The sequence below is a fragment of the Tinamus guttatus genome, unplaced genomic scaffold, assembly GCF_059628265.1.
Source record: "Tinamus guttatus ecotype Peru unplaced genomic scaffold, ASM5962826v1 Tinamus_guttatus_pri_ptg001146l, whole genome shotgun sequence".
Lineage (NCBI taxonomy): Eukaryota > Metazoa > Chordata > Aves > Tinamiformes > Tinamidae > Tinamus > Tinamus guttatus.
In genome coordinates, this window is record NW_028289680.1 from 162,098 (window position 1) to 180,836 (window position 18,739).

General features: G+C 71.0%; 2 protein-coding genes across 2 annotated transcripts in view; one reads left to right on the top strand and one right to left on the bottom strand.

Annotated features, from left to right (window-relative positions):
• Positions 1-9,060, top strand: part of MAP4K1 (mitogen-activated protein kinase kinase kinase kinase 1) — a 31,526-nt gene extending 22,466 nt beyond the window's left edge. The window contains exons 26-31 of the mRNA XM_088538674.1: positions 364-541; positions 3,997-4,065; positions 4,654-4,737; positions 7,352-7,422; positions 8,857-8,912; positions 8,991-9,060. Coding sequence (XP_088394800.1) covers positions 364-541; positions 3,997-4,065; positions 4,654-4,737; positions 7,352-7,422; positions 8,857-8,912; positions 8,991-9,060 — 528 coding nt within the window. The remainder of the gene's footprint in view (positions 1-363; positions 542-3,996; positions 4,066-4,653; positions 4,738-7,351; positions 7,423-8,856; positions 8,913-8,990) is intronic.
• Positions 9,061-9,965: 905 nt separating this feature from the next.
• Positions 9,966-17,950, bottom strand: LOC104576901 (ryanodine receptor 1-like; the record flags this gene model as incomplete). Its single annotated transcript, XM_088538675.1, has 11 exons — positions 9,966-10,117; positions 10,190-10,290; positions 10,368-10,432; positions 10,514-10,670; positions 10,758-10,892; positions 10,966-11,112; positions 11,969-12,029; positions 12,109-12,239; positions 12,368-12,410; positions 14,430-14,560; positions 17,729-17,950. Coding segments are annotated over 11 exons (1,341 nt in total), but the record flags the coding sequence as incomplete, so codon positions are not given.
• Between the last annotated feature and the right edge of the window lie 789 nt (positions 17,951-18,739).

Sequence of the window (18,739 nt, forward strand, 5' to 3'; positions counted from 1 at the left end):
TGTCCCCACGTGTCCCCACGGCCCCCGCGGAGTCCCCGTGCCCCCAAGGTATCCCCCACGTGTCCCCGCGTCCCCACGGCCCCCGTGGTGTCCCCGTGTCCCCAGGGCATCCCCCGCGTGTCCCCGCGTCCCCGCGTCCCCCGCGGTGTCCCCGTGCCCCCAAGGCATCCCCCGCGCGTCCCCGCGTCCTCCCGGCGCCTGCTGCATCCCCCAGGACATCCCCCGCGTGTCCCCGCGTCCTCCCGGCATCCCCGTGCCCGCGTGGCACCTCCCGCGTGTCCCCGCGTCCCCACGGTCCCCGCGGCGTCCCCGTGCCCCCCAGGCATCCCCCGCGCGTCCCCGCATCCTCCCGGCGCCCCGCAGCACTTCGACTTCCCGCTGCCGTCCCCGCTGCGGGTCTTCGAGCTGCTGGTGCGGCCGGGCGAGGAGTACCCGAGCGTCTGCATCGGCGTGAGCCGCGGGCCCTCGCCCGCCCGGCCCGTCCTCCTCCGCACCATCAACCTCAACTCGCTCTCGTCCTGGTTCACCCCCGCGGCCGCCGGTGAGGGAGGGGGGGCCGGGGAGGCGGGGGGGGGGGTCCCGGGGAGGCGGGGGGGGGGGGGGTCCCGGGGATGCGGGGAGGGTCCCGGGGGGGATGCGGGAGGGTACGGGGGGAGGCGGGGAGGGTCCTGGGGGAGCTGGGGAGGGTACGGGGGGATGTGGGGAGGGTCCTGGGGGAGGCGGGGAGGGTCCTGGGGGAGCTGGGGAGGGTCCCGGGGATGCGGGAGGGTACGGGGGGATGTGGGGAGGGTCCCGGGGGAGCTGGGGAGGGTCCTGGGGGAGGCGAGGAGGGCACGGGAGGATGTGGGGAGGGTCCTGGGGGAGCTGGGGAGGGTCCTGGGGGAGGCGGGGAGGGTCCTGGGGGATGCGGGGAGGGTCCCGGGGATGTGGGGAGGGTCCCGGGGGGGATGCGAGAGGGTACAGGGGGATGTGGGGAGGGTCCCGGGGGAGGCGGGGGGAGCTGGGGAGGGTACGGGGGGATGTGGGGAGGGTCCCGGGGGGGATGCGGGAGGGTATGGGGGGATGTGGGGAGGGTCCTGGGGGATGCGGGGAGGGTACGGGGGGATGTGGGGAGGGTCCCGGGGGAGCTGGGGAGGGTACGGGGGGATGTGAGGAGGGTCCTGGGGGATGCGGGGAGGGTCCCGGGGATGTGGGGAGGGTCCCGGGGGGGATGCGGGAGGGTATGGGGGGATGCGGGGAGGGTCCTGGGGGAGCTGGGGAGGGTCCCAGGGATGTAGGGAGGGTTCTGGGGGATGCGGGGAGGGTCCCGGGGATGTGGGGAGGGTCCCGGGGGAGGTGGGGGGAGCTGGGGAGGGTACGGGGGGATGTGGGGAGGGTCCTGGGGGAGGCGGGGAGGGTCCTGGGGGATGCGGGGAGGGTCCCGGGGGGGATGCGGGAGGGTCCTGGGGGAGGCGAGGAGGGCACGGGAGGATGTGGGGAGGGTCCCGGGGATGTGGGGAGGGTCCCGGGCGGGATGCGGGAGGGTATGGGGGTATGCGGGGAGGGTCCTGGGGGAGCTGGGGAGGGTCCTGGGGGAGGCGGGAGGGTCCCAGGGGTGCAGGGAGGGTCCCGGGGGAGGGTCCTGCGGGACGTGGGGAGGGTCCTGTGCACAGGTTTGGGATCTCTGGGAGAGCTGGGGAGGGTCCCGGGGATATGGGGAGGGTCCCGAGGGAGCTGGGGAGGGTCCTGGGGGAGCTGGGGAGGGTCCCAGGGATGTGGGGAGGGTCCCGGGGGGGATGCGAGAGGGTACAGGGGGATGTGGGGAGGGTCCCGGGGGATGTGGGGAGGGTCCCGGGGGAGGCGGGGAGGGTCCCGGGGATGTGGGGAGGGTCCCGGGGGGGATGCAGGAGGGTCCTGGGGGATGCGGGGAGGGTCCTGGGGGAGCTGGGGAGGGTACGGGGGGATGCGGGGAGGGTCCCGGGGATACGGGGAGGGTCCCGGGGATACGGGGAAGGTCCCGGGGGAGCTGGGGAGGGTCCTGGGAGATGCGGGGAGGGTACGGGGGGATGCGGGGAGGGTCCCGAGGTAGCTGGGAAGGGTCCCGGGGGAGCTGGGGAAGGTCTCGGGGATGTGGGGAGGGTCCCGGGGGATGCGGGAGGGTATGGGGGAGCTGGGGAGGGTCCCGGGGGGGATGAGGGAGGGTACGGGAGGGATGTGGGGAGGGTCCCGGAGGAGCTGGAGAGGCTACGGGGGGGAAGCGGGGAAGGTCCTGAGAGAGCTGGGGAGGGTCCTGGAGGATGTGGGGAGGGTCCCGGGGGAGGCGGGGAGGGTCCCGGGGATGTGGGGAGGGTCCCGGGGGGGATGTGGGGAGGGTCCTGGGGGAGCTGGGGAGGGTCCCGGGGATGCGGGAGGGTACGGGGGGATGCGGGGAGGGTCCCGGGGATACGGGGAAGGTCCCGGGGGGGATGCGGGGAGGGTCCTGGGAGATGCGGAGAGGGTACGGGAGGATGTGGGGAGGGTCCCGAGGTAGCTGGGAAGGGTCCCGGGGAAGCTGGGGAGGGTACGGGGGGATGTGGGGAGGGTCCCGGGGGGGATGCGAGAGGGTCCTGGGGGATGCGGGGAAGGTCCCGGGGGAGCTGGGGAGGGTCCTGGGGGAGGCGGGGAGGGTCCCGGGGGATGCGGGAGGGTACGGGGGGATGCGGGAGGGTCCCAGGGGTGCAGGGAGGGTCCCGGGGGAGGGTCCTGCGGGACGTGGGGAGGGTCCTGTGCACAGGTTTGGGATCTCTGGGAGAGCTGGGGAGGGTCCCGGGGATATGGGGAGGGTCCCGGGGGAGCTGGGGAGGGTCCCAGGGATGTGGGGAGGGTCCCGGGGGGGATGCGAGAGGGTACAGGGGGATGTGGGGAGGGTCCTGGGGGACCTGGGGAGGGTCCTGGGGAAGCTGGGGAGGGTACGGGGGGATGCGGGGAGGGTCCCGGGGATACGGGGAAGGTCCCGGGGGGGCTGGGGAGGGTCCCGGGGATGCGGGGAGGGTCCCGGGGGAGGCGGGGGAAGCTGGGGAGGGTACGGGGGAGATGTGGGGAGGGTCCCGGAGGAACTGGAGAGGCTACGGGGGGGAAGCGGGGAAGGTCCTGGGAGAGCTGGGGAGGGTCCTGGGAGATGTGGGGAGGGTCCTGGGGGAGCTGGGGAGGGTCCTGGGGGAGCTGGGGAGGGTCCCGGGGGAGGCGGGGGAAGCTGGGGAGGGTACGGGGGGATGTGGGGAGGGTCCCGGGGATGTGGGGAGGGTCCCGGGAGGGATGCGGGAGGGTATGGGGGGATGCGGGGAGGGTCCTGGGGGAGCTGGGGAGGGTCCCGGGGGGGATGCGGGGAGGGTCCTGGGGGATGCGGGGAGGGTCCTGGGGGAGCTGGGGAGGGTACGGGGGGATGCGGGAGGGTCCCGGGGGAGGCAGGGGGAGCTGAGGAGGGTACGGGGGGGAAGCGGGGAAGGTCCTGGGGGAGCTGGGGACGGTCCCGGGGGGGCTGGGGAAGGTCCTGGAAGATGCAGGGAGGTTACGGGGGGATGCGGGGAGGGTCCCGGGGGAGGCGGGGGAAGCTGGGGAGGGTACGGGGGAGATGTGGGGAGGGTCCCGGAGGAACTGGAGAGGCTACGGGGGGGAAGCGGGGAAGGTCCTGGGGGAGCTGGGGAGGGTCCTGGAGGATGTGGGGAGGGTCCCAGGGATGTGGGGAGGGTCCCGGGGGAGCTGGGGAGGGTCCCGGGGATGCGGGGAGGGTCCCGGGGGAGGCAGGGGGAGCTGAGGAGGGTACGGGGGGGAAGCGGGGAAGGTCCTGGGGGAGCTGGGGACGGTCCCGGGGGGGCTGGGGAAGGTCCTGGAAGATGCAGGGAGGTTACGGGGGGATGTGGGGAGGGTCCCGGGGAGGCGGGGAGGGTCCCGGGGGGTACCGGGAGGGCACGGCGGGTACCGCGGCTCCCGTGGCCGGGCCGGGGGCTCTGGTCCCCGCTGAGCCCCGCTGTCCCGCAGAGCCCCCCTGCCCCGGGCCCGTGCAGGTGACGCAGCTGGACAGCGAGACGGTGCTGGTGCTGCTGGACCGTGAGTCCACGGACACGCGTGGATCCCGTCCGCCTATCCCTGCATCCCCTGTTTTTTCCCTCTTTCCGTCTGTCTGTGCCACCCTCCTTCCCTCCGTCCATCCCTCTCCATCTGGGGCGGGTGGCGGGTGACACGGGGGGCGGTGGTGGCGGGTGACACGGGGGGCGGGGGACAGGTGACACGGGGGGCGGTGGTGGCGGGTGACACAGGGGGCGGTGGTGGCGGGTGACACGAGGGATGGTGGCGGGTGACACGGGGGGCGGTGGTGGCAGGTGACACGGGTGGCGGGTGACACGGGGGGCGGGTGACACGGGGGGCGGTGGTGGCAGGGGACACGGGGGGCGGGTGACACGGGGGGCGATGGCGGGTGACACGGGGGGCGGTGGTGGCGGGTGACACGGGGGACGGGTGGCGGGTGACACGGGGGGCGGTGGTGGCGGGTGACACGGGGGGCGGGTGACACGGGTGGCGGGTGACACGGGGGGCGGTGGTGGCTGGTGACACGGGGGGCGGGTGACACGGGGGGCGGGGGACAGGTGACACGGGGAGCGGTGGTGGCGGGTGACACGGCGGGTGTCCCCTCCGCAGGGAGCGTGAGGATCGTCACCCTGCAGGGTGCCCCGCGCCTGGTGGCCCCCGAAATCACCTTCGATGTCGCCGTGGAGGCCGTGGGTGGGTGCCGGGGGGGGGGGCTGAGGAAAGGGGGGGTCTGGGGGCTTTGGGGGGAGCTCATGGGTGCTGGGGGGTGCAGGGGGATACAGGGGGTACAGGGGGGAGCTCATGGGTGCTGGGGGGTGCAGGGGGTGCAGCAGGGTGCAGGGGGGTGCAGGGAGGTGCAGGGGGGAGCTCATGGGTGCTGGGGGGTGCAGAGGGGTGCAGGAGGGTGCAGGGAGGTGCAGGGGGGTGCAGGGGGGTGCAGGGGGAGCTCATGGGTGCAGGGAGATGCTCGGGGGGTGCAGGGGGTGCAGAAGGGAACCCATGGGTGTAGGGAGGTACAGGGGGGTGCAGGGGGTGCTGGGGGTGCAGCAGGGTGCAGGGGGTGCAGGGGGAACTCATGGGTGCAGGGAGGTACAGGGGGTGCTGGGGGGGTGCAGGGGGTGCAGAGGGGATCTCATGGGTGCAGGGGGGTGCAGAGGGGTGCAGGAGGGTGCAGGGGGGGTGCTGGGGGGTGCAGGGGGGAGCTCATGGGTACTGGGGGGTGCAGGGAGGTGCTCGGGGGTGCAGGGGGAGCTGGGATGCAGGGGGGAGCTCATGGTGCAGAGAGGTGCAGGGGGGTTCAGGGGAGTACAGGAGGGTACAGGGGGGTGCAGGGAGGTGCTGGGGGGTGCAGGGAGTGCTGGGGGGGTTCAGGGAGGTGCTGGGGGGGGTTGGGGGGTGCAGGGAGGTACAGGGGGGTGCAAGGGGGTACAGGGGTGCTGGGGGTTCAGGGGGGTGCAGGGAGGTAGAGGGGGTGCAGGGGGGTGCAGGGGGGTGCAGGGGGGAGCTCATGGGTGCAGGGGGGTGCAGGGAGGTGCTGGGGGGTGCAGGGGGTGCAGGGGGAAGCTCATGGGTGCAGGGGGAGCTCATGGGTGCTGGGGGGTGCAGGGAGGTGCTGGGGAGGTTGCGGGGTGCAGGGAGGTGCTCGGGGGTGCAGGGGGTGCTGGGGGGAGCTCATGGGTGCTGGGGGTGCTGGGGGAGCTGGGGGGGTTCAGGGAGGTGCTGGGGGGGCTGGGGGGTGAAGGGAGGTACAGGGGGGTGCAAGGGGGTACAGGGGGTGCTGGGGGTTCAGGGGGGTGCAGGGAGGTAGAGGGGGTGCAGGGGGGTGCAGGGGGGTGCAGGGGGGAGCTCATGGGTGCTGGGGGGTGCAGGGAGGTGCCGGGGAGGTTGCGGGGTGCAGGAGGTGCTCGGGGGTGCAGGGGGTGCTGGGGGGAGCTCATGGGTGCTGGGGGGTGCTGGGGGAGCTGGGGGGGTTCAGGGAGGTGCTGGGGGTGCTGGGGGGTGCGGGGAGGTACAGGGGGGTGCAAGGGGGTGCAGGGGGTGCTGGGGGGTGCAGGGAGGTACAGGGGGTGCTGGGGGGCTCAGGGCGGTGCAGGGAGGTACAGGGGGGTGCAAGGGGGTGCCGGGGGTTGCTGGGGGTGCAGGGGGTGCTCGGGGGTTCAGGGGGGTGCAGGGAGGAACAGGGGTGCAGGGGGGTGATGGGGGGTGCAGGGGAGGTAGAGGGGGTGCTGGAGGGTGCAGGGGGTGCTGGGGGTTCAGGGGGGAGCTCATGGGTGCAGGGAGCTGCTCGGGGGTGCAGGGGGGAACTCATAGGTGCAGGGGGTGCTCGGGGGTGCAGGGGGTAGCTCATGGGTGCTGGGGGGTGCTGGGGAGCTGGGGGGGTTCAGGGAGGTGCTGGGGGTGCTGGGGGGTGCAGGGAGGTACAGGGGGGTGCAAGGGGGTGCAGGGGGGTGCAGGGGGTGCTGGGGGGTGCAGGGAGGTAGAGGGGGTGCAGGGGGGTGCAGGGGGGTGCAGGGGGGAGCTCATGGGTGCTGGGGGGTGCAGGGAGGTGCTGGGGAGGTTGCGGGGTGCAGGGGGGTGCTCGGGGGTGCAGGGGGGTGCTGGGGGGAGCTCATGGGTGCTGCGGGGTGCTGGGGGAGCTGGGGGGTGCAGGGAGGTGCTAGGGGGTGCAGGGGGATGCAGGGGGCGCAGGGGGGACCTCATGGGTGCTGGGGGGTCCTGGGGGAGTTGGGGGGATTCAGGGAGGTGCTGGGGGGCCTGAGGGGTGCAGGGGGTGCAGGGAGGTACAGGGGGGGTGCAGGGGGTGCTCGGGGGTGCAGGGGGAGCAGGGGGGAACTCATGGGTGCGGGGGTCCTGGGGGAGCTGGGGGGGTTCAGGGAGGTGCTGGGGGGGTTGGGGGGTGCAGGGAGGTACAGGGGGGTGCAAGGGGGTACAGGGGGGTGCAGGGGGGTGCAGGGGGTGCTGGGGGGTGCAGGGAGGTACAGGGGGTGCTGGGGGGTTCAGGGGGGTGCAGGGAGGTACAGGGGGGGTGCAAGGGGGTGCAGGGGGTTGCTGGGGGGTGCAGGGGGTGCTGGGGGGTTCAGGGGGGTGCAGGGGGTGCAGGGGGGAGCTCATGGGCGCTGGGGGGGTTCAGGGAGGTGCTGGGGGGGCTGGGGGGTGCAGGGAGGTGCAGGGGGCGCAGGGGGAGCTCATGGGCGCTGGGGGGGGTTCAGGGAGGTGCTGGGGGGGCTGAGGGGTTGGAGGGTGCAGGGGGGTTGGGGGTTTGGGGGGCACCTGCCGTCCCTGACCCCCGTCCCGTCCCGTCCCCCAGCGCTGGCCCGCGGCTGCGTCCAGGCCTTCTGGCGCCACGGGGTGCAGGTCCGGAGGGTGGGCACGGCCCAGGTGAGAGCCCCCCCGGGCCCCCCGATCCATGGGGGGGTGCAGAGAGGGCCCCCCCCCAGCCTTGGGTGTCCCCTGGGGGTGCAGGGGACCCCCCAACCCCTGGGGATCCCCCACAGCTGGGGAACCCCCAATCCCTGGGGATCCCCCAACCCCTGGGGATCCCCAACCTCTGGGGATCCCCAACCCTTGGGGAACCCCCAATCCCTGGGGATCCCCCAACACCTGGGGATCCCCCACAGCTGGGGAACCCCCAATCCCTGGGGATCCCCCAACCCCTGGGGTTCCCCCACTCCCTGGGGACCCCCCACACCTGGGGACCCCCCACTCCTGGGGATCCCCCAATCCCTGGGGATCCCCAGCCCTGGGGCCCCCCAATCCCTGGGGACCCCCTAACCTCTGGGGACCCCCCAACCCCTGGGGATCTCCTGCTCCCTGGGGACCCCTCACCCCTGGGGAACCCCAACCCTGGGGATCCCCAACCCCTGGGGAGTCCCCACACCTGGGGACCCCCCAACCCCTGGAGATCCCCAACCCCTGGGGATCCCCCACTCCCTGGGGACCCCCCACACCTGGGGACCCCCAATCCATGGGGACCCCCCAATCCCTGGGGATCCCCGACACCTGGGGACCCCCTAACCCCTGGGGATCTCCTGCTCCCTGGGGACCCCCCACTCCCTGGGGACCCCCCAACCCCTGAGGATCCCCAAGCCCTGGGGATCCCCCACTCCCTGGGGACCCCCTAACCTCTGGGGACCCCCAATCTCTGGGGATCCCCCAACCCCTGGGGACCCCTCACCCCTGGGGAACCCCAACCCCTGGGGAGTCCCCACTCCCTGGGGAACCCCTAACCCTGGGGATTCCCCACACTTGGGGACCCCCCCAACCCCTGGGGACCCCTCACCCCTGGGGAACCCCAACCCTGGGGATCCCCCAAGCCCTGGGGAGTCCCCACACTTGGGGAGTCCCCCCACTCCTGGGGACCCCCAACCCCTGAGCACCCCACACTCCCTGGGGAACCCCCAACCCCTGGAGATCCCCCAACACCTGGGGACCCCCCCAGCCCCTGGGGATCCCCCAACCCCTGGGGATCCCCCACACCTGGGGACCCCTCAACCCTGGGGATCTCCTAACCCCTGGGGAACCCCTAACCCCTGGGCACCCCCACACTCCCTGGGGAACCCCCAACCCCTGGAGATCCCCAACCCCTGGGGATCCCCCAACCCCTGGGGAGTCCCCTCACACCTGGAGATCCCCAACCCCTGGGGATCCCCCACACCTGGGGACCCCCCAATCCCTGGGGACCCCCAAATCCCTGGGGACCCCCCACCCCCCGGCGCTGCTGAGGAGCCTCCGAGGACCCCCCAGCCCCATTGGGGAGGACACAGCCCCCCCCCCAAATTCCAACGCCACCCCCATCCCTGTCCCCCCATCCAGGTCACAGAGGAGCTCCGGGACCAGCGCCGGACCTTCCGCCTGCTCCGCTCCCACAGGTACCCCCTGGGAAGGGGGGGCACATTGGGGTGCCATGGGGCGCCCCCCAACACCCCGATCCCCCTCCCCGCTCCCAGCACCCTCCTCCTGGAGACGCGCTCGTCCGACGAGGCCGACGGCCACAGCACCCTCTACGTCCAGGCCTGACGCCCGCCTGGCACCCATGGGTGCCACCCACCCCTGGCATCACCTCCCCCCTTCCCCTTTGCCGGCAGCTGTTAATTATTTGCACCCAATTAAACTGAGGAGCCCCCCCCACCCTCCACCAAGCTGCTGCGTCTGCGCTGCCGTGGGGGGCCCAGGCGTCCGGGCGGCCAAGGAGATGGGCAACAGCATCAGGAGCCAGCGTTTATTGAGGGGGCAGGGGGGTCCCCCCCAATGTGGGGATCCCCAAATGTGGGGAACCCCCAATGTGGGGTCCTCCTTCAATGTGGAGACACCCAAATGTGAGGAACCCCCAATGTGGGGTCCCCTTCCCATGTGGGGACCCCCAAATGTGGGGAACCCCCAATGTGGGGTCTCCTTCCAATGTGGGGACCTCCAAATGTGGGGAACCCCCAATGGGGGGTCCCCTTCCAATGTGGGGACCTCCAAATGTGGGGAACCCCCAATGTGGGGTCCCCCTTCAATGTGGAGACCCCCAAATGTGAGGAACCCCAATGTGGGGTCCCCCTTCAATGTGGAGACACCCAAATGTGGGGACTCCCCAATGTGGGGTCCTCTTTCAATGTGGAGACCCCCAAATGTGAGGAACCCCCAATGGGGGGTCCCCTTTCAATGTGGGGACCCCCAAATGTGGGGAACCCTCAATGTGGGGTCCCCTTTCAATGTGGGGACCCCCAAATGTGGGGAACCCCCAATGTGGGGTCCCCTTTCAATGTGGAGACCCCCCAAATGTGGGGAACCCCCATCTGGGGCAGCAGTGGGGGGGAAAGGCACTTAGAGAGGGAGCTGGGGTGGGGGTGTCCCCCAAATCGCGGGGTGACACCGAGCCGCCGTCACCCCAGGGTGGCACTGGGGGGCCAGGGCAGCGCGGTGGCCCCGGGGACGTCCCCGCTAGCCCAGCTGGTCCTCGTACTGCTTGCGGAAGCAGTCGCCGGCCGGGAAGAAATCCCAGCAGCGTTCCTGGTACATCTTCCAGACGTAGGATTCCTGCCCCGTGTGCTCCGTCTCGTCCTTGTTGATCAGATACATCAGGAAGAACCTGGGACACAGAGGGACAACGGTCATATATATATTTTTAGGGGGCACCCCCGGTCCCTTGGGTCCCCCTCACATGTAGTTGGCCAAGTTGTGCTCCTCCAACGTGTGGGTCTCGAAGCCGTGGGGCGTCGTGTCGAAATAGTCGCTCCCGATGCCGCAGATGAAACACTTGGTCTGGGGGGGACATGGGGACACGATGGGGGGTGTCGGGGGGACCCCCGTGTCCCCCGTGTCCGGGCATTGGCGCTCACCTCCATGTCCTCCTTGACCTGCTCCTGCTGGTCCCGCAGCTCCCCGAAGGCGTCGATGATGAGACCTGGGGGGGGGACAGGGGTGTCAATGGGGCTGGAGACCCCCCCAATTCCGCCCCCCATGAGGAATCCAGGGGGCTGCCCACCCTGGATGATGGCCAGGAGGATGATGATGACGAAGAAGAAGAAGGTGATGTCGAAGACGATGCGGTAGAGCTCGTACTCGTCCCCCGCCGGGTCCTCGATCTCGTCGCCGATGCCACCCCCGGCCCGCACGCCCACGTACATGTGGAACAGGTAGCACTGGGGACAACAGGGACAGGAGGGCTCAGCGCCGCCGGGGACACCGGCGGGGTCCCCTCCCCGTTGTCCCCTCAGAGCCCCGCGGACCGTCATCATGTCGTCACACTTCATGTCGGGCTCGTCCTCGTCCTCGCTCTTGTTGTAGAACTTGCGGAAGAAGTTGAAGGCCACCACGGTGTAGAGGTAGACGACCACGGCCAGCAGCCCCACGGTCATGGCCAGCTGCGGGAGCGGGACGCGGTGGGTGACAGGGTCCCACGGGGACAATCCGGGGGTCCCGGATGTCCCCGCTCACCTGCTTGCCGTTGTGGGTGACGGAGGACAGGATGGTGCGCAGGGTCTTCACCCCCATGGCGATGTCCAGGAGGTGGGAGGCGAAGAAGAAGTTGTTGTAGTGGCCCAGCAGGGACATGGCCATGTACCAGGTGAGGTAGAGGAAGGACTGCGGGGAGCGGGCGCGCTCAGAGCCCTGGCACCCGACGCGATGGCACCGCGGCCACCAGCACCGGGGGCCACCAACACTTGGGGTCACCAGTACCTGAGGGTCACCAGTACCTGAGGGCCACCAACACCTGGGGCCACCAATACCCATGGGCCACCAGCACCAGGGCCACCAACACTTGGGGTCACCAGTACCCAGGGGCCACCAGCACCGGGGGCCACCAACACTGGGGGCCACCAGTACCCATGGGCCACCAACACTGGGGGGCCACCAACCCTTGGGGTCACCAGCATCTGGGCCACCAACACCTGGGGTCACCAGTACCCAGGGGCTACCAACACCAGGGGCCACCAGCACCTGGGGCCACCAACACTGGGGGCCACCAACGCCTGGGGCCACCAAAACCTGGGGCCACCAAAACCTGGGGCCACCAATACCCAGGTGCCACCAGCACCTGGGGCCACCAGCACCTGGGACCACCAATACCCAGGGGCCACCAACACCAGGTGCCACCAACACCAGGTGCCACCAACACCTGGGGTCACCTGTATCCAGGGGTGACCAGCACTGGGGGCCACCAGCACCAGGGGCCACCAATACGCAGGGGCCACCAGCATTGGGGGCCACCAGCACCTGGGGTCACCAGTACCCAGGGGCCACCAATACCCAGGGGCCACCAGCACTGAGGGCCACCAACACCAGGGGCCACCAGCACCCAGGGGCCACCAACACCTGGGCCACCAGCACCCGGGGCCATCAGTCCCCAGGGGCCACCAGCACCCCAGGCCCTGCGGTCCCCCCCACCAGGGGACCCCGGGGACCCCCTCGTCCCCCCTCGCCACCCGCTCCCACTCACGTTATCAGTGAAGATCACCCCGAACTTCCAGATCTGGTATCTGATGTCGATGGACGTGATCCTGGGGTGGGGGACGGCAGCGGTGAGACCCGGGATGTCCCATGGGGGACCCCGGGGACCCCCGGGACACCCCGTCCCACCAGCTGAGCAGGGAGTTGTCCGGGGGCGGCTTCCTCTCGCCCTGCGCCCCGATCTCCAGGCTCGCCAGCTCCATGCCCAGCAGCTCCGCGATGCGCTCGCGCCCGTAGATGTCCCCGTACTTCTCCAGCACCTGGGGACACCCGGGGACACGGTGGACAAGGGCACGGTGGCCCCGGTGACACGGTGGACAAGGGCACGGTGGCCCCGGCCCAGCTGTGAGGCCGATGGTGCCTGGGGGGGCACCATCCTCCTCCTCACCTTCCTCTTGACGAACTTGTCCCAGTAGTTGCTGGGGAAGGACCTGGGGGACAGGAGGGGTCTGTCCCCATCGCTGCCCTGGGACCCCAGCCTGGAGACCCCCCTCCCCTGGGCTGGCCCCCAGCTCAGCCCCACTGGCCCTCCCAGTAGCCCCCAGGACCCTGCGGTGGGTTGGAGCAGCCCCAAGTCCCCTCCATGTCCCCCCCGTCCCCTCCATGTCCCCCCATTCCCTCCATGTCCCCCCTGTCCCCTCCGTGTCCTCCCTGTCCCCTCCGGGTCCCCCCGTCCCCTCCGTGTCCCCCCATTCCCTCTGTGTCTCTCCGGTCCCTTCCATGTCCCCCCCATCCCCTCCATGTCCGCCCATTCCCTCCATGTCCCCCCTGTCCCCTCCGTGTCCTCCCTGTCCCCTCCATGTCCCCCCATCCCCTCCATGTCCCCCCATCCCCTCCGTGTCCTGCCGTCCCCTCCATTTCCCCCTATCCCCGCTGTGTCCCCCAATTCCCTCCGTGTCTCCCGTCCCCTCCATGTCCCCCCATCCCCTCCGTGTCCCCCCATTCCCTCCGTGTCCCCCCTGTCCCCTCCGTGTTCCCCTCATCCCCTCCATGTCCCCCTGTCCCCTCCATGTCCTCCCCGTCCCCTCCATTTCTCCCCATCCCCTCCATGTCCCCCTTTCCCCTCCATGTCCCCCCATCCCCTCTGTGTCTCCCCTGTCCCCTCCGTGTCCCCCCATCCCCTCTGTGTCCCCCCATCCCCTCTGTGTCCCCCCTTTCCCTCCGTGTCCTCCCCTTCCCCTCCGTGTCCCCCTGTCCCCTCCATGTCCCCCCATTCCCTCCATGTCCCCCCTGTCCCCTCCATGTCCCCCTGTCTCCTCCATGTCCCCCCCGTCCCCTCCATGTCCCCCCCATTCCCTCCATGTCCCCCCCGTCCCCTCCGTGTCCTCCCTGTCCCCTCCATGTCCCCCCCGTCCCCTCCATGTCCCCCCTGTCCCCTCCATGTCCCCCTGTCCCCTCCATGTCCCCCCCGTCCCCTCCATGTCCCCCCTGTCCCCTCCATGTCCCCCTGTCTCCTCCATGTCCCCCCCATTCCCTCCATGTCCCCCCCATTCCCTCCATGTCCTCCCTGTCCCCTCCATGTCCCCCTGTCCCCTCCATGTCCCCCCATCCCCTCCATGTCCCCCCATCCCCTCCATGTCCCCCCCATCCCCTCCATGTCCCGCCGTCCCCTCCATTTCCCCCTATCCCCGCTGTGTCCCCCAATTCCCTCCGTGTCCCCCGTCCCCTCCATGTCCCCCCATCCCCTCCGTGTCCCCCCATTCCCTCCGTGTCCCCCCTGTCCCCTCCGTGTTCCCCTCATCCCCTCCATGTCCCCCTGTCCCCTCCATGTCCTCCCCGTCCCCTCCATTTCTCCCCATCCCCTCCGTGTCCCCCCATCCCCTCCATGTCCCCCCATCCCCTCTGTGTCCCCCCATTCCCTCCATGTCCCCCCTGTCCCCTCCATGTCCCCACATCCCCTCCATGTCCCCCCTATCCCCTCTGTGTCTCCCCTGTCCCCTCCATGTCCCCCCATTCCGTGTCCCCCCGTCCCCTCCGTGTCCCCCTATCCCCTCTGTGTCTCCCCTGTCCCCTCCATGTCCCCCCATTCCGTGTCCCCCCGTCCCCTCTGTGTCCCCCCATTCCCTCTGTGTCTCCCCTGTCCCCTCCATGTCCCCCCCATTCCCTCCTGTCCCCTCCCGGCGCCCCAGTGGCCCCGGGCGCCGTCCCCGTGTCCCCCTATCTCCCCCATCCCCTCCATGTCCCCCCATCCCCTCCATGTCCCCCCATCCCCTCCGTGTCCCCCCATCCTCCCCGTCCCCCCTGTCCCCTCCCGGCTCCCCGGTGGCCCCGGACGCCGTCCCCGCGTCCCCCCCGGGCGCCATCCCCGTGCCCCCTATCTCCCCCATTCCCTCCATGTCCCCCTGTCCCCTCTGTGTCCCCCCATCCCCTCTGTGTCCCCCCATCCTCCCCGTCCCCCCTGTCCCCTCCTGGCTCCCCGGTGTCCCCGTGTCCCCTCCCCGTGCCCGTACTGGGCGTTGAGCACCAGCCGGTCCCACTGGCCCTTGACGTCGTCGTCGGGCGGCTGCTCCGTGATGTAGAGGCCGGAGAACTCGAGGCGCCGGGCGACCTCCTTCTCCCGCTTGAAGATCACCAGGGGGATCTGGGGACAGCGGGGACACGGGGGGACATGAGGGACAGCGGGGGGACAGGGGGACATGGGGAACAGCAGAGACACGGGGGACAGCAGGGACATGGGGGGACAGTGGGGACACGGGAACAGCAAGGACACGGGGAACAGCAGGGACACAGGGGACAGCAGGGACACAGGGGCAGTAGTGTCACGGGGGACAGCAGTGTCACAGGGGACAGAGGGGACACAGGAGGACAGCAGGGACACGGGGGGACAGCAGGGACATGGGCAGAGGGGACACAAGGGAACAGCAGGGACACGGGGGACAGCAGGGACACGGGGGGACAGCGGGGACACAGGGGCAGTAGTGTCACGGGGGGACATGAGGGACAGCGGGGACACGGGGGGACAGCGGGGACACGGGGGACAGCAGGGACACGGGGGGACAGCGGGGACACAGGGGCAGTAGTGTCACGGGGGGACATGAGGGACAGCGGGGACGCGGGGGGACAGCGGGGACACGGCGGGGGACAGCAGGGACACGGGGGGACAGCGGAGACACAGGGGGACATGGGGAACAGCAGAGACACGGGGGACAGCAGGGACATGGGGGGACAGTGGGGACACGGGAACAGCAAGGACACGGGGAACAGCAGGGACACGGGGAACAGCAGGGACACAGGGGACAGAGGGGACACAGGAGGACAGCAGGGACACGGGGGGACAGCAGGGACACAGGGGCAGTAGTGTCACGGGGGGACAGCAGTGTCACAGGGGACAGAGGGGACACAAGGGAACAGCAGGGACATGGGGGACAGCAGGGACATGAGGGACAGCAGTGTCACAGGGGGGACAGCAGTGTCACAGGGGACAGAGGGGACACAGGGGAACAGCAGGGACATGGGGGACAGCAGGGACACAGGGGGACAGCAGGGACACAGAGGGACAGCAGGGACACGGGGGACAGCGGGGACACAGGGGGACATGGGGAACAGCAGAGACACGGGGGACAGCAGGGACACAGAGGGACAGCAGGGACACGGGGGGACAGCAGTGTCACAGGGGGACAGCAGGGACACAGCAGGGGACAGCAGTGTCACAGGGGGCAGAGGGGACACGGGGAACAGCAGGGACATGGGGGACAGCAGGGACACGGGGCCAGCAGAGACACAGGGACACAGTGGGGACATGAGGGACAGCGGGGACATGGGGGGACGTGAGGGACAGCAGGGACATGTGGAGACAGCAGGGACACGGCGGGGGACAGCAGGGACACGGGGGGACAGCAGGGACACGGGGGGACAGCGGGGACACAGGGGCAGTAGTGTCACGGGGGGACATGAGGGACAGCGGGGACGCGGGGGGACAGCAGGGACACGGCGGGGGACAGCAGGGACACAGGGACAGCGGAGACACAGGGGGACATGGGGAACAGCAGAGACACGGGGGACAGCAGGGACATGGGGGGACAGTGGGGACACGGGAACAGCAAGGACACGGGGAACAGCAGGGACACGGGGGACAGCAGGGACACAGGGGCAGTAGTGTCACGGGGGGACAGCAGTGTCACAGGGGACAGAGGGGGCACAGGAGGACAGCAGGGACACGGGGGGAGAGCAGGGACACGGAGAGGGACAGCAGGGACACAGAGGGACAGCAGGGACACGGGGGACAGCGGGGACACAGGGGGACATGGGGAACAGCAGAGACACGGGGGACAGCAGGGACATGGGGGGACAGTGGGGACACGGGAACAGCAAGGACACGGGGAACAGCAGGGACACGGGGGACAGCAGGGACACAGGGGCAGTAGTGTCACGGGGGGACAGCAGTGTCACAGGGGACAGAGGGGACACAGGAGGACAGCAGGGACACAGGGGGACAGCAGAGTCACAGAGGGGCAGAGGGGACACAGGGGAACAGCAGAGACACAGGGGACAGCAGGGACACAAGGGAAGAGCAGGGACACGGGGGACAGATGGGGACAGCAGGGACACAGGGGGACAGCAGTGTCATGGGGGGCAGTGGGGACATGGGGAATGGCAGGGACACAGGGGACAGCAGGGACACAGTGGGGACATGGGGGACAGCAGGGACATGGGTGACAGCAGAGTCACAGGGGGGCAGAGGGGACACGGGGAACAGCAGGGACATGGGGGACAGCAGGGACACAGGGCCAGCAGGGACACAGGGACACAGTGGGGACATGGGGGACAGCAGGGACACAGGGGACAGCAGGGATACGTGGGGACAGCAGGGACATAGGGGGGACAGCGGGGACATGGGGGGACAGCAGTGTCATGGGGGCAGAGGGGACACAAGGGAACAGCAGGGACATGGGGGACAGCAGGGACACGGGGGGAACAGCAGGGACACGGGGGGACAGCAGGGACACGGGGGGACAGCGGGGGGACGGGGGGACAGCAGGGACATCATGGGGACAGCAGGGACATGGGGGAACAGCAGGGACACGGGGGGACAGCGGAGACACGTGGGGACAGCAGGGACACGGGGAACAGCAGGGACACAGGGGACAGCGGGGACATGGTGGGGACAGCAGTGTCACGGGGGGACAGCAGGGACACGGCGGGGGACAGCAGGGACACGGGGGGACAGGGGGGACACGGGAACAGCAGGGACACAGGGGACAGCAGTGTCACAGGGGAAGAGCAGGGACACGGGGGACAGCGGGGACACGGGGGGACAGCGGGGACACGGGGGACAGTGGGGACAGCGGGGCGTGGCCGGGCTCTGGCAAGGCGTAGCCGGGGCGTGGCCAGGGCGTGGCCAGGCTCTGTCACGGCATGGCCGGGGGCGTGGCCAGGGGGCGTGGCGAGCCCGGGGGCGTGGCCGGGGTTCGTGGTGGTGGCCTGGCTCTGTCGCGGGCGTGGCCGGGGGGCGTGGCAATCCCAGGGGCGTGGCCGGGGGGCGTGGCCGTGGTCTGGCTCCGTCGTGGGCGGGGCCGGGGGACCCGAGGCGCGGCCGGGGGCGTGGCGGGGGGGCGTGGCGACCCCAGGGGCGTGGCGGGGGGGCGTGACCGTGGTCTGGCTCTGTCGCGGGCGTGGCGTGGCCGGGGGGCGTGGCGATCCCAGGGGCGTGTCCGGGGGGGGCGTGGCGATCCCGGGGGCGGGGCCGGGGGGGCGTGGCGTGGCCTGGGGGCGTGTCCGGGGGGCGTGTCCGTCCCCTCCCGCCCCGCACCTTGAGGCAGTTGTAGCCGATGATGCAGAGGAAGGCGACGAGCGTGTGCGCCAGGGCCAGCGCCTGCAGCGCGGGCTGCATGTAGCCCGTGCTCTCCTCCAGGAAGTAGTAGACGACGCTGTCCTCGGCGTCCCCGTCCCCGGCCCCGGCCGCCGCCGCCGCCTCCGCCGCCAGCCCCGAGCCCTCGGGCTCCTCCGCGGCGCCCGGCGGCCGCTCCGACACCTGCGGGACGCGGCGGGTGGCACCTGGGCTTGTGTCCCCACGGGGACCCGGCGGGTGGCACCTGGCACGTGTGTCCCCACAGGGACCCACCATTTGTGTCCCCCAGGGACCTGGCGGGTGGCACCTGCCATTTGTGTCCCCACGGGGACCCGGCGGGTGGCACCTGGCACGTGTGTCCCACAGGGACCCGCCATTTGTGTCCCCACAGGGACCCGGCGGGTGGCACCTGCCATTTATGTCCCCACGGGGACCCGGCGGGTGGCACCCGCCACTTGTGTCCCCCAGGGACCTACCATTTGTGTCCCCCAGGGACCTGCCATTTGTGTCCCCACAGGGACTTGGTGGGTGGCACCTGTCACGTGTATCCCACAGGGACCCACCATTTGTGTCCCCACAGGGACCCGGCGGGTGGCACCTGTCACGTGTATCCCACAGGGACCTGACACTTGTGTCCCACAGGGACCCGGCGGGTGGCACCTGCCATTTGTGTCCCCACGGGGACCCGGCGGGTGGCACCTGGGCTTGTGTCCCCACAGGGACTCGGCGGGTGGCACCTGCCATTTGTGTCCCCACAGGGACCTGGCGGGTGGCACCTGGGCTTGTGTCCCCACGGGGACCCGGCGGGTGGCACCTGTCACGTGTGTCCCCACGGGGACCCGGCGGGTGGCACCTGCCATTTGTGTCCCCACGGGGACTCGGCGGGTGGCACCTGGCACGTGTGTCCCACAGGGACCTGTCACGTGTGTCCCACAGGGACCCGCCATTTGTGTCCCCACAGGGACCCGGCGG